At 35.9% G+C, this 14,363-nt stretch overlaps 1 protein-coding gene across 2 annotated transcripts in view; it reads right to left on the reverse strand.

Annotated features, from left to right (window-relative positions):
- Positions 1 to 14,363, reverse strand: part of FLACC1 (flagellum associated containing coiled-coil domains 1) — a 63,516-nt gene that overhangs the window by 32,359 nt on the left and 16,794 nt on the right. For both annotated transcript variants that reach the window (XM_011718076.2, XM_071073182.1), the window contains exons 8-9: positions 5,048 to 5,145; positions 4,782 to 4,834 (exon numbers count right to left, since the gene is read on the reverse strand). In XM_011718076.2, coding sequence (XP_011716378.1) covers positions 4,782 to 4,834; positions 5,048 to 5,145 — 151 coding nt within the window. The remainder of the gene's footprint in view (positions 1 to 4,781; positions 4,835 to 5,047; positions 5,146 to 14,363) is intronic.

Below are 14,363 nucleotides of genomic sequence, written 5' to 3' on the forward strand. Positions count from 1 at the left end.
CCCAGGACTAGATGGATTCACAGCTGAATTCCACCAGATGTTCAAAGAATTGGTACCAATCCTACCGAAATGATTCCAAAAGATTGAGAAAGAGGGAATCCTCCCTAAATCATTCTATGCAGCCAGTATCACCCTGATACTCAAACCAGGAAAGGACACAACAAATAAAAAAACCTACACACCAATTTCACTGATGTTGAACATAGATGCAAAAATTCTCAAGAAAATACTAGCTATCCACACCCAATAGCACATCAAAAAGAAAATTCAAGAGGATTTTGTCCCAGGGATACAGGGATGGTTTAACATACACAAGTCAATAAATGTGATACATAAACAGAACTGAAAACAAAAAACATATGATCATCTCAATAGATTCAGAAAAAGCATTTAATAAAATCCAGCATCCTTTATAATTAAAACTCTCAACAAACTAGGCATAGAAGGAACCTACCTCAAAATAATAAAAGCCATATATGACAAACCCACAGCCAACATCATACTGAATGGAAAAAAGTTGAAAGCATTGCCCTTGAGAACTGGAACAAGACAAGATGTCCACTTTCACCACTCTCATTCAACATAGTTCTGGAAGTCCTAGCTAGAGCAATTAGAAAGGAGAAAGAAAAAGGGCATCCGAATTGGAAAACAGGAAGTCAAACTATTGCTGTTTGAAGATTATATAATTGTATACCTAGAAAATCCTAAAGACTCCTCCAAAGACTCTAAGATTTGATAAACGAATTCAGTAAAGTCTCAGCTTACAAAATCAGTGTACATATATTGGTAGCACTGCTATACATTAACAATGACCAAGCTGAGAATCAAGTAAGGAACTGATACCCTTTTACAACAGCTACAAAAAAAATAAAATACTTAGGAATGTACTTAACCAAAGAGGTGAAAGATCTCTACAAGGAGAACTATAAAACACAGCTGAAAGAAGTAATAGATTATACAAACAAATGGAAATGCATTCCATGCTCATGGATTGGAAGAATCAATATTGTGAAAATGACCATACTGTCCAAAGTAATCTTGCATTACAGATCCAATGCAATTCCCATCAAAATACTAACATCATTTTTCACAGAATTAGAAAAACAAATTCTAAAATTCATATGGAATCAAAAAAGAGCCAGAATAGCCAAAGCAATACTAAGCAAAAAGAACAAATCTGGAGGCATCACATTATCAGACTTCAGATTATACTACAAGGCTATAGTTACCAAAACAGCATGGTACTGGTATGAAAGCAGGTACATAGGCCAAGGAAACAAAATAGAGAACCCAGAAATAAAGCCAAATATGAACAGCCACATTATCTTTGACAAAGTAAACAAAAACATAAATTGGGGAATGATACTTTTTTAAATAAGTAGTGCTGGGAGAATGGGCAAGCCACATGTGGAAAAATGCAACTGGATCCATATTTCTCGCCTTATAGAAAAATCAACTCAAGATGAATCAAAGACTTAAATATAAGACCTGAAACTATAAAAATTCTAGAAGACATTAGAAAAACTCTTTTAGTCATTGGCTTAGGCAGATAATTCATGACTAAGACCCCAAAAGCAAATGCAACAAAACCAAAAATAAATAAATAGAACCTAATTAAACTAAAAAGCTTCTGTATAGCAAAAGAAATAATAAACAAACAACCCACAGAATGGGAGAAAATATTTGCAAACTATGCATCTGACAAAGGACTAGTTATCAAAATCTACAAGGAATTCAAACAAATCAGCAAGAAAAAAACAAATAATCCCATTAAAAATTGGCAAATGACATGAATAGATATTTCTCAAAAGAAGATATACAAATGGCCAACAAACATGAAAAAGTGCTCAACACCACTAATTGTCAGGGAAATGCAAATTAAAGCCACAATGAGATACCACCTTATTTCTGCAAGAATGGTCATTATTACAAAGTAAAAAAGAAATGTATTTTGGTGTGGATGTGGGGAAAAGGGAACACTTATATACTGCTGGTGGGAATGTAAATTAGTACAACTTTTACAGAAAACTGTATGGAGATTTCTTAAAGAGCTGAAAGTAGATTTAACATTCAATCCAGCAATCCCACTACTGGATCTCTATCGAAAGGAAAATGAGTCATTACATGAAAAAGACACTTGCACATGTATGTTTATAGCAGCACAATTCACAGTTGAAAGATATGGAACCAACCTAAGCTCCCATTGACTAATGAGTGGTTAAAGAAAACGCAGCATATACACATCATAGACTGCTACTCAGTCATTAAAAGGAATGAAATGTCTTTTGCAGCAACTTGGATGGAGTTGGAGGCCATTATTCTAAGCGAAGTAACACAGGAGTGGAAAACAAAAAACTGTATGATGTCACTTATAAGTGGGAGTTAAGCCATGACTATGCAAAGGCATATTCATTAATGAATTTTAGAGACTCAGAAGGGGGAGGTGGGAGAGCGGCTTGTGATTAAAAAAACCTACACATTAGGTACAATGTACACTACTCAGGTGATAGATGCACTAAAGTCTCAGGAATCACCACTATGTAATTCATCCAGGTAACAAAAAAACCATTTGTACCCCCACAGCTATTGAAAAAAACCTTTTTTTTAAACCCCAAAGTAAAAAAAAGTTGGAACAATTTTCTTTTCTTTTATATAATTTTTACATGTGTTAGCTTTAGGGTCAAATTTATTTCTTTTTTATTTTATTTATTTGTATATATTTTTTGAGATAGAGTCTTGCTCTGTTGCCCAGGCTGGAGTGCAGTGGCATGATCTCGGCTCACTGTAACCTCTGCCTCCCAGGTTCAAGCGATTCTCCGGCCCCATTTTCCTGAGTAGCTGGGATTACAGGTGTGTGCTACCATGCCCGACTAATTTTTGTATTTTTAGTAGAGACAGGGTTTTGCCATGTTGGCCAGGCTGGTCTCAAACTCCTGACCTCAGGTGATCTGCCTGCCTCAGCCTCCCAAAGTGCTGCGATTACAGGTGTGAGCCATAGTGCTTGGCCTATGGTCAAATTTAAATGAGCTGTTTTGAAATATAAACTTTGAATTTCTGAATAAAGATTTGATAAGTTAAAAATGGGCTGAAAACTTGTATTTTGAAATAAATTATAGAAATCCAGAATTCTAGAACTAAATCTACAGTTTTGTAATATTCTAAATGGAATTTCTTCTTTTTCATTTCTTTTTTTAATGTCATTTTAATTGAGTAAGATGTGCCCTTGTTCAGTATACATTTAATGTGTTTGACAAATGGATAGTTATGTAACTACCACTACATCATCTCCAGTAATCCCCTTCTATTTCTTTGTAGTCAACCCCTCCCCCAATCCCAGTCCAGCCCATGGTAAATACTAATCTGCTTTTTGTCCCCAAATTTTTACCTTTTCTAATCATGTACATATTTCTTGTCATAAATAGAATTTTATAGTGTGTAAAAAACAAAAGGACATGCAAGTGATCAGAAAACTTAAAAAATGCTTCATGTCACTAATCATCAGAGAAGTGCAAATCAAAAACCACAATGAGATACCAGCCCACACACATTAGAATGGTTGTTATTTAAAAAGTCAAAAAACAACAGATGCGGGTGAGGTTGGAGGAAAAAGGGAATGCTTATACACCATTGGTAGGAATGTAAATTAGTTCAGTCACGGTGGAAAACAGCTTTGAGATTCTCAAAGAACTTAAAACAGAACTACCATTTGACCCAGCAATCCCATTACTGGGTATATATCCAAAAGAAAATAAATTTTGCTACCAAAAAGACACCTTCACTTGTATGTTCATCACAGACAATTCACAATAGCAAAGACATAGAATCAACCTAGGTGCCCACCGACAGTGGACTGGCTAAACAAAATGTGGTACATACACCATGGAATACTATGCAGCCATAAAAAACAAAATCATGTCCTTCATAGAAACATGGATGGCCCTAGAGGCTATTATCCTAAGCCAATTAACACAGGAACAGAAAACCAAATGCCACGTGTTCTCGTAGACACTGGGAGCTATTGGGAGATAACAAGAGAGGGAAGGGTTGAATAACTATTGGGTACTATGCTCACTACCTGGGTAATGAGATCATTCATATCCCAAACCTCAGCATCACACAATAACTTGTACATGTATCCCCTGAATCTAAAATAAAAGTTGACTTTTTTTTTTTTTAAAGTTCATTCCTTTTGACCAAGCACTCTACTTCTAAAATCAAAGATATTCAAAGTGGTATTATCTGTTACAGCAAGCAATTGGAAACAACTCAAATGCCCAATAATAGGGGAACAGTAAAATTTTAGAACCCAATGGCAATTTCATTATGATAATATCAAGTCATTATAAAGGAGGGAAAAGTTTCTTATATGCTTGATAAAGAAGGCATAAAAATATATATAGATGTTATACAATATACAATATGATCTCAACTGTAGGTCCAACAAAGTACAAATATTAACAGGGGTTGTCTTCGGATGGTAATATTTCTTTTTGTTGTTATTGTTGGTTTTTGCAGTTCCATTAAAAAAATGAGAAGCTGTTACTTTTGTAATCACAAACATATTTTTCAGTAGTGCTCTTCAGGATTTGGGTGCCTGACTTGTCATGCATGGAAGCCATCGGGTTCATCCTCCCCCTGGGTGCAGCTAGTGCCACTTAGGTCCAAGGATGCTGGGAATCTCAGGACATTATTTTCTGGACAAGAGCTCTAGATTTATCCCAGTGTTAGCCAGGAATGAGCTTTGTTTCTCTTGTAATCCAACAGGGAGCTCTGTATCTCACCTGATACGTACGAAACATATTCTTCAAATACTTGTATTCTTTTCCCATCTCCTCTGGATAAAAGGAAAACAACAGGGTCATCTTTAGTCTTCTGATATGCACATTTTGAAATTCAAACGTGAGCTCTTCTGCACACTTTCCCCACCCCAAATTCATCACCAAGGTAGTAAAACCTTTGTGTGCCCCAGAAATCACCCTAGAAGCTTATTAGAAATGCCATTGCCTGGACCTTCATCCAGGATCATTCTCCCGGGTCCCAGCAGTACCTAGCTTCTCTTGGGCAGCCAACTTCTCCGCCTTCAAGGCTGTTTTGTAGTTGTTCTCCAACTCACTGAGTTCTGCTTCATGGGCCTCTTTAAGCTCCCTGTGGGACCCCAGAAGAAGGCCACAATCATTAGTAAAAAGAAGTCCAGAGCTGAGCTGTTACCCTGATCTGATCCTACCCTCCACCTTCCCACAGGAAGTGAGGTTCTCACTTTTTTATTTTTAAACAATTTTAAATCTTTTTTTTTTTTTTTTTGAGTCAGGGTCTCACTAAGTTGCCCAGAGTGAGTGTGGTGGCATGGTCACAGCTCACTGCAGCCTCAACCTCCCAGGCTCAAGTGATCTTCCCACCTCAGCCTCCCAAGTAGTTGGGAACACAGGCATGTGCCACCATGCCCACCTAATTTTTTAATTTTTTGTAGGGATGGGGTCTTGCTATGTTGTCCAGGCTGGTTTCGAAGTACTCCTGGACTCAAGCAATCCTCCTGTGTTGGACTCCCACAGTGCTGGGATTACAGGCGTGAGCTACCATACTCAGCCTGGGGCCCTCACTTCCTGAAGCATTATCCTGGCATCTATCCAGAAAGGGTGAGGGGACCCTTTTCTACAACCATTGTTTTGAACGGAGCCAGCATGACCACAGATTGCTCTCTAATAGCACAATCTTGTCTATAGCTTGCTTGGGAAACTATGGGCTGCATTAGCACCCAGGATAATTTTAGAACCCAAATTCTCTCTAGCCTCCATCCCAGGAAGAGATGTTGGCAGTGTTTATGATGAGTGTTAAAATGAGTCCATATGAGCTATCAAGCTATTGATGACAAGACATGGAGGAACCTTAAAAGCATATTACTAAGTGAAGGAAGCCAATTTAAAAAGGCTACATAGGGTATCATTCCAACTATATGACATTCTGAAAAAGGTCAAACTATGGAGACAGTAAAGAGATCACTGTTTACCTGAGGTTAGGGGTAGGAGGTGGGATGAATAGGCAGAGTGCAGCAGATTTTTAGGGTAGTGAAACTATTCTGTATGACACTAGAATGGTGGATACATGTCATTACACATTTGTCCAAACTCATTGAATGTACAACACCAAGAGTGAACTCTAATACCAGCTATGGACTTTGGGTGATAATGATGTGTCAATACAGGTTCATTGATTATAACAAATGCTACCACTTTTGGGGAGGGATATTGATAATGGGGGAAGCTATGTGTGTGAGGGGGCAGTAAGCATATGGGAAATCTTTTATACTTTCCCCTCAATGTTGCTGTAACCCAAAACTACTCTAAAAAATAAAGTTTATAAATAAATGAATAAATACATAAAAGTTTACGGCTCAGCTAAGAGTGCTGCCTCTCCACCAGGATTTCTTTTGTTACTTGTAAATTGGTAACTTATAATTGTATATATTTATGGGGTAAAAAGTGATGTTATGATTTATGAATACAATGTGGAATAATTAAACCAAACTAGTTAACATAACCATCACCTGAGATACTTAAAAGTTTTTTCTTTTTTTTCTTTTTTTTGAGATGGAGTCTCTGGCTCTGTCCCTCAGGCTGGAGTACAATGGCGCAATATCAGCTCACTGCAACCTTTGCCTCCTGGGCTCAAGCGATTCTCCCACCTCAGCCTCCCGAGTAGCTGGGATTACAGGCACCCGTCATCATGTCCGACTAATTTTTGTATTTTTGTAGAGATGGGTTTTCACTATGTTGGCCAGGCTGGTCTTGAACTGGTGACCTCAGGTGATCCACCCACCTCGGCCTCCCAAAGTGCTGAGATTACAGGCATGAGCCACTGTGCCCAGCCTAAAAGTTTTTTCAATGAGAATATTTGAAATTTATTCTTAGCAATTTTGAAATGTCCAATACTCTGTTATTAACTATATTTACTACTCTCTGCAATAGATCTAAGAAAACCCCATATTTCCCCTGCCTACTTGAGATTTTGTACCCTTTGACCATCATCTCCCTATACCCCCCATCCCCTGGCCTCTTGAACCACCATTTTACTCTCTTTTTCTATGAGTTTGATTATTTCAGACCCCACATGTAAGTGAGAACATGTGGTATTTGTCTTCCTGTGCCTGGTTTATTTTATGTAGCATAATGCTCTCCAGTTCCATCCATGTTGTCACAAATGCCAGAATTTCCTTCTTTTCAAAGGCTGAATAGTATTCCATTATATGTATATACCACATTTTCTTTATCCATTTATCAACTGATGGACACTTAAGTTGATTCCATAACTTAGATATTAATAGTGCTGAATTGAACATGGGAATACAGACATATCAACAAACTGATTTCAAATATTTTGGGCAAGTACCCAGAAGTGGGATTGCTTGATCATATGGCATTTCTATTTTTAGTTTTTTGAGCAACCTCCATACAATTTTCCATAATGGCCATACTAATTTACAATCCCAATAACACTTTGTTAAGTGTTCCCTTTTTTCCACATCTTCAACACTTGTTATTTTTCATCTTCTTGATAATAGCTATTCTGACAGATGTGAGATAATAACACTATGGTTTTAATTTGCATTTCCCTAATGATTAGCAACATTGAGCATTTTTTCATGTCTGTTGGCCATTTGTATGTCTTCTTTTGAGAAATGTCTATTCAGGTCTCTTGCTCATTTTTTAATTGGATTTTTTGTTTTCTTGATATCAAATTGTTTGAGCTCCTTTTATATTTTGGATATTAATATCTTTTCAGACACATGGCTTTCAAATATTTTCTCCCAATCTGTAGGTTATCTCTGCACACTGTAAATTATTTCCTTTGCTGTGCAGAAATTTTTAGTTTGATGTAATCCCATTTGTCTATTTTTGCTTTTGTTGCCTGTGCTTTTGGGGTCAAATCAAAAAAATCATTGCCCAGATAAATGTAATAAAGTTTTTCCCCCTTTTTTTTCTAGTAGCTTTACAATTTCTATTCTTATTTTTAAGTCTTTAATCCATTTTGAGTTGATTTTTGTATATCGTGTGAGATAAGGGTCCAATTTCATTCTTCTGCATGCGGATGTCCAGTTTTCCCAACACCATTTATTAACAGACTATCCTTTTTCTATTGTGTATTCTTGTCACCTTTGCTGAAAATTAATTGACCACACATACATGTGTGGGTTGGTTTCTGGGCTCTTTGTTTGGATTCATTGGTCAATGTGTTTATTTATTTTTGCCAGCACTATGCTATTTTAATTACCATAGCTTCATAGTATAGTTTGAAATCAGGTAGTGTAATGTCTCTAGCTTTGTTCTTTTGGCTCCCAATCACACTGCCTGCTGGGCTTTTGTGTGTGTGGTTCCATAAGAATTTTTAAATTGTTGTTTCTATTTCTATGAAACATGCCACTGGAATTTTGATAGAGATTGCATTGAATCTGTAGATCACTTTGGGTAGTGTGGGTATTTTAACGATATTAATTCTTCCGAATCATAAACTTGGGTTATCTTTCCATTTATTTGTGTTTTCTTTATTTCATCAGTGTTTCCTAGTCTTCAGTGTACAGATCTTTTATCAACTTGGTTAAATTTATGCCTACTTTTTTTGTGTGTGTGTAGCTATTGTAAATAAGATTGTTCTCTAGATTTCCTTTTTGGACAATTTGTTGTTAGTATGTAGAAATACTACTGTTTTTTGTGTGTTGATTTTGTACCCTGAAACTTTACTGTATTTGGCTATTAGTTCTAGGAGTTTATTGGTGAAGACTGTAGGGTTTTCTATATGTAAGATCATGTCAGCAAACAGTGGCAATTTCACTTCCTTCTCTCTTGTTTGGATGCCTTTTATTTCTTTTTCTTGCATAATTGCTCTCGCAAGGACTTCTAGTACTATGCTGAATACAAGTGGTGGGAGTGGGCATCCTTGTGTTCTTCTCATATATGGCCTTTATTGAGTTGAGGTATATTCTTTCTATACTAAATTGGTGAGAGTTTTTATCATAAAAGGATGCTGAATTTTGTCAAATGCTTTTTCTGCATCTAATGAGATGATCATATGGTTTTGTCCTTCATTCTATTAATGTGAGGTATCACATTTATTGATTTGTATATGTTCAACCATTCTTGCATCCCAGGGGATAAATCTCACTGGATCATGGTGGATGATCCTTTTAATATGTTGTTGAATTCTGTTTGCTAATATTTAATTAAGGATTTTTGTATCTATGTTCATTAAGGATTTTGGCCTGTAATTTTATTTTCTCATAATGTTCTTGTCTGATTTTGTATCAGTGTAATGCTGGCCTTATAAAAATAGTGTGAAAGGGTCAGGCATGGTGACTCATGCTTGTAATCCCAGCGCTTTGGGAGGCCGAGGCAGGCAGATCACCTGAGGTTGGGAGTTCAAGACCAACCCAACCAACATGGAGAAACACCGTCTCTACTAAAAATACAAAATTAGCCAGGTGTGGTGGTGCATGCCTGCAATTCCAGCTACTCAGGAGGAGAATCGCTTGAACCCAGGAGGTGGTGGTTGTGGTGAGCTGAGATAGTGCCATTGCACTCCAGCCTGGGCAACAAGAGCAAAACTCTGTCTTTAAAACAAACAAACAAACCAACAAACAAAAAAGTCATGTGAAAGTCCTTCCACCTCTTCAATTTTTTGGAAGAATTTGAGAAGAATTGATGTTAGTTCTTTTTTAAATGGCAGGTAGAATTAAGCAGTAAAGGCACCAGGTCCGGGTTTTTTGGATGGTAGGCTTTTTATTACTTATTCAATATCATCATTATTGGTCTGTTCAGATTTTCTATTGTTTTTATGATTAAGTCTTGGTAGGTTGTATGTTTCTAGAAATTTATCAGTTTCTTCTAGGTTATCCAGTTCATTGCCATATAAATGTTCACAGTAGTCTCTTATGATCCTTTGCATTTGTCATATCAGTTGTAATGTCTTCTCTTTCATTTCTGATTTTATTTATTTGAGTCTTCTCTATTTTTTCTTAGTTTAGCTAAAGGTTTGTTGCTTTTATCTTTTCAAAAAACAACTTTTAGTTTCATTGATTTTTATATTGTTTTTCTAGTCTCTATTTCATTTATTTCTGCTTTGATCTTTATTATTTTCTTTCTTCAGCGTACTTTGGGCTTATTTTGTTCTTCTTTCCTAGTTTTGTGAGGTGTAATATTAGTTTCTTTGAGATCTCTCTTCATTTTATCTACTTCTTTTAATTTGACTAAAAGCCATTAATTGAAAAGGCTATCTTTTTCCCAGTGTGTGCTCTTGGCACTTTTGTCAAAAATCAGTTGGCTATGGGTGTATACATTTATTTACAGGCCTCTGTTCTGTTCCATTGGTCTACGCATCTGGTTTTTTATGCCAGTATCATGCTGTTTGGGTTACTATAGCTTTGTAGTATAATTTAAAGTCAGGTGCCTTTAGCTTTGTTATTTTTGCTCAGGATTGTTTTGGCTATTTGGGGACTTTGTAGTTCCATATGAATTTTAAGATTATTTCTTCTCTTTTTGTGAAGAACATTTTCGGTATTTTGATCGTGATTGCATTAACTCTGTGTAATGCTTTGGGTAGTATGATCATTTACACAATATTAATTCTTCCAATCCATGAACATGGAATATCTTTCCATTTATTTGCTTCTTCTTCAATTTCTTTTATCGATGTTTCATAATTTTCAGTGTAGAAATGTTTCACTTCCTTGGTTAAATTTATTCCTAGGTATCTTATTTTTTAAGCTGGTATAAATAGAATTGTTTTCTTAATTTCTTTTTTAGATCATTAACTATTAGTGTTTAGAAGTGCTACTAATTTTTTTCTTTTTCCATTTTTATTTTAGGTTTACGGGTACGTGTACATGTATATATTCGTTGCCCAGGTAAATTGTATGTCACTGGGGTTTGGTGTACAAATGATTTCATTGCCCAGGTAGTGAGCATAGTACCTGATAGGTTGTTTTTGAACCCTCACTCTCCTCCCAACCTCCACCTTCAAGTAGGCCCCACCATCTATTGCTCCCTTCTTTGTACCCATCTGTACACAATGTTTAGCTCCCACTTATAAGTGAAAATATGCAGCATTTGGTTTTCTGTTCCTGTGGTAATTTGCTTAGGATAATGGCCTTCAGCTGCATCCATATTGCTGCAAAGAACATGATTTTGTTCTTTTTTATGGCTGTGTAGTATTCCATGGTGTTACATGGAACCAAATTTTCTTTATCCAATCCACCACTGATGGGCATCTAGGTTGATTCCATATCTTTATTACTGTGAATAGTGATGTGATGAACATACACATGCATGTGTCTTTTTGGTAGAATGATTTATATTCCTTTGCATATAATACACCCAATAATGGGATCACTGGGTCAAATGGTAATTCTGTCTCAAGTTCTTTGAGAAATCTCCAAACCACTTTCCACAGTGGCTGAACTAATTAACATCCCCACCAATAGTGTATAGCATTTCGTGTTCTCCACAATCTTTGAAGAAATATCCAGTAGTTGAATTGCTGGTTCATATTTTTAATTTTTTGAGAAATCTCTATACTGTTTTCCATAATGGCTGTACTAATTTACATTTCCACCAACAGTATATAAGAGTCTGCTTTTCTCCACATCTTCGTCAACATGTGTTATTTTTTGTCTTCTTATAATAGCCATTCTCACTGGTGTAAGATGATATCTTGTGTTTTTGCTCTACATTTCCCTGATGATTAGTGATGTTGAACACATACTTGTTGGCTATTTGTACGTCTTCCTTTAATAAATGTCTACTGATGTCCTTTGCCCATTTTTAATGAATTTGTGTTTGTTTTACTGTTGGATTGTTTGAGTCATCTGTCAAATGAGTAGTTTGCAAATATTTTCTCCCATTTAAGAGAATGTCTCTTCACTCTGTTGGTGGTTTCTTTTGCTGTGTAGAAGCTTTTTAAATATAGTCCATTTGTCTTTTTTTGTTTTTGTTGCCTGTGCTTTCAAAGTCTTAGTCATAAAATGTTTGCCTAGACCAATGTAATGAAGACTTCTCCCTATGTTTTATTCTAGTAGTTTTATAGCTTTGGATCTTACATTTAAGGCTTTAATCCATCTTGAGTTCATTTTTGTATATGACGAGAGATAGGGGTCTAGTTTCACTCTTCTGCATATGGTTATTCAGTTTTCCCAGTATCATTTATTGAAGAGGGTGCCCTGTTCCCAGTGTATGTTCTTGACAGCATTGTCAAAGATCAGTTGGCTGTAATTATATGAATTTATTTCTGGATTCTCTATTCTGTTCCATGCTTTATGTTTATGTGTCTATTTTTATACTAATACCATGCCATTTCAGTTATGATAGCCTTGATCTATATCAATGAGTACAGTTGGAGTGCAGTGGCATGATCATAGCTCACTGCAGCCTTGACCATCTGGGCTCAAGTGATCCTCCCACCTCAGCCTCCCAAGTAGCTAGGACTCCAGGCACATTCCATAGTAACTGGCTAATTTTTAATCTTTTGTGTAGATGGTGTCTTGCTATGTTGTGCAGGTTAGTCTGAAACTCTTGGACACAAGCCATCCTCTCGCCTTGGCCTCCCAAAGTGCTGAGATTACAGGAGTGAGTCACCATGCCTGGTCTTGTAATATATTTTGATGTCAGGTAATGTGATAACTCCAGATTTTTTTTCCCCCCACGGGATTGCTTTGGCTATTCTGGCTCATTTTTTGTTCCATATGAACTTTAGAATTATTTTTTCTGTTTCTGTGAAAAGTGACATTGGTGATTTAGGGATTGCATCGAGTCTGTACTGCATTGGGCAGCATGGCCATTTTGGTGACATTAAATCTTCCAGTCCATGAGCACGGATGAAATATCTTTCCATTTGTTTGTGTCATCTTCAGTTTCTTATATCTGTGTTTTGTAGTCTTCCTTCTAAAGGTCTTTCACCTTTTTGGTTAAATTTATTCCTAGATATTTTATTTTATGCTTTGTAGTCACTGTAAATGTTATTGCCTGATTGATTTCTCTTTTGGCTATTCCATTGTTGGTGCACAGAAATGCAACTGATATTCGTATGTTGATTTTATATTCTGCAACTTTACTGAATTTGTTTATTAGTTCTAAGAGTTTTTTTGATGGAGTTTTTTTGTGATTTTCATATATAAGATCATGCTTTTCTGCAAAGAGAGATCATTTGGTTTCTTCTTTTCCAATTTGGATGCCTTTTCTTTCTTTCTATTGCAGGACTGCTCTGGCTAGGACTTCCAGTACTATATTGAATAAGAGCGGTAAAAGTGGGCATCCTTATCTTGTTCCAATTCTTAGAGGAAAAGTTTTCAGCTTTTCCCTATTCAGTATGATGATAGCTGCATATTTGTCATATATAGCCTTTGTTATGTTGAGGTATGTTTCTTCTATGTCTAGCTTGTTGAAAGGTTTTTTTTTTTTAAATCATGAAGCAATGTTGACTATTATGAAACGCTTTTTCTGCATCTATTGGGATGATCACATGATTTTTGTCCTTCATTCTGTTGATGTTGATATCATGTTTATTGATTTTCATATGCTGAACTATCCTTGCATTTCTGTTATAAGTACCACTTGGTCATGGTATATTATATTTTTGATATATTGTTGGATTTGGTTTGCTAGTATTTCATTGAAGATTTTTGCATCTGTGTTCATCAGAGATATTGATCCGTAGTTTTCTTTTGGCTGTTGTTGTATTGTCATCTGACTTTGGTATTAAGGTAATGCTGGCCTCACAGAATAAGTAAGGGAGAATTCCCTCCTCTTCATTTTTTTTTTTTGAATAGTTTGAGGAGGATTGCTATTAGTTCTCCTTTGTGTGTTTGGTAGAATTTGTCAGTGAATCCATCTAGTCCTGGGCTTTTCTTTGTTGGGAGAGTTTTTATTACTGATTCAACCTTGCTACTCATTATTGGTCTTGAATAATTTTCAATTTCTTCCTGCTTCATCTTGGTAGATTTTAGGTTTTCAGGAATTTATCTCTTTTTGCTAAGTTTTTTAGTTTGTTAGTGTTATAGTTGTTCATAATAGTCTCTGACGATTTCTTGTATTTCTGTGGCATCAGCTGTAATGTCTCTTTTTTCATTTCTGATTTTATTTGGGTCTTCTCTTGTCTTTTTTTGGCTAGTCTAGCTAGTGGTTTATCAATTTCATTCATCTTTTTAAAGAACTTATTTTTTTTGCTGACCCTTTGTATTGTTTTTGTAGTTTCTATTTCATTTAGTTCTGGTCTGATCTTACTACTTCTTTTCTTCTACTAATTTTGGGCTTGGTTTTCAATTCCTTCAGGTGCATCGTTAGACTATTTGAAATCTTTCTACTTTTTTGATGTAGGTGTTTATT

This window comes from Macaca nemestrina, chromosome 11 (assembly GCF_043159975.1).
Source record: "Macaca nemestrina isolate mMacNem1 chromosome 11, mMacNem.hap1, whole genome shotgun sequence".
Lineage (NCBI taxonomy): Eukaryota > Metazoa > Chordata > Mammalia > Primates > Cercopithecidae > Macaca > Macaca nemestrina.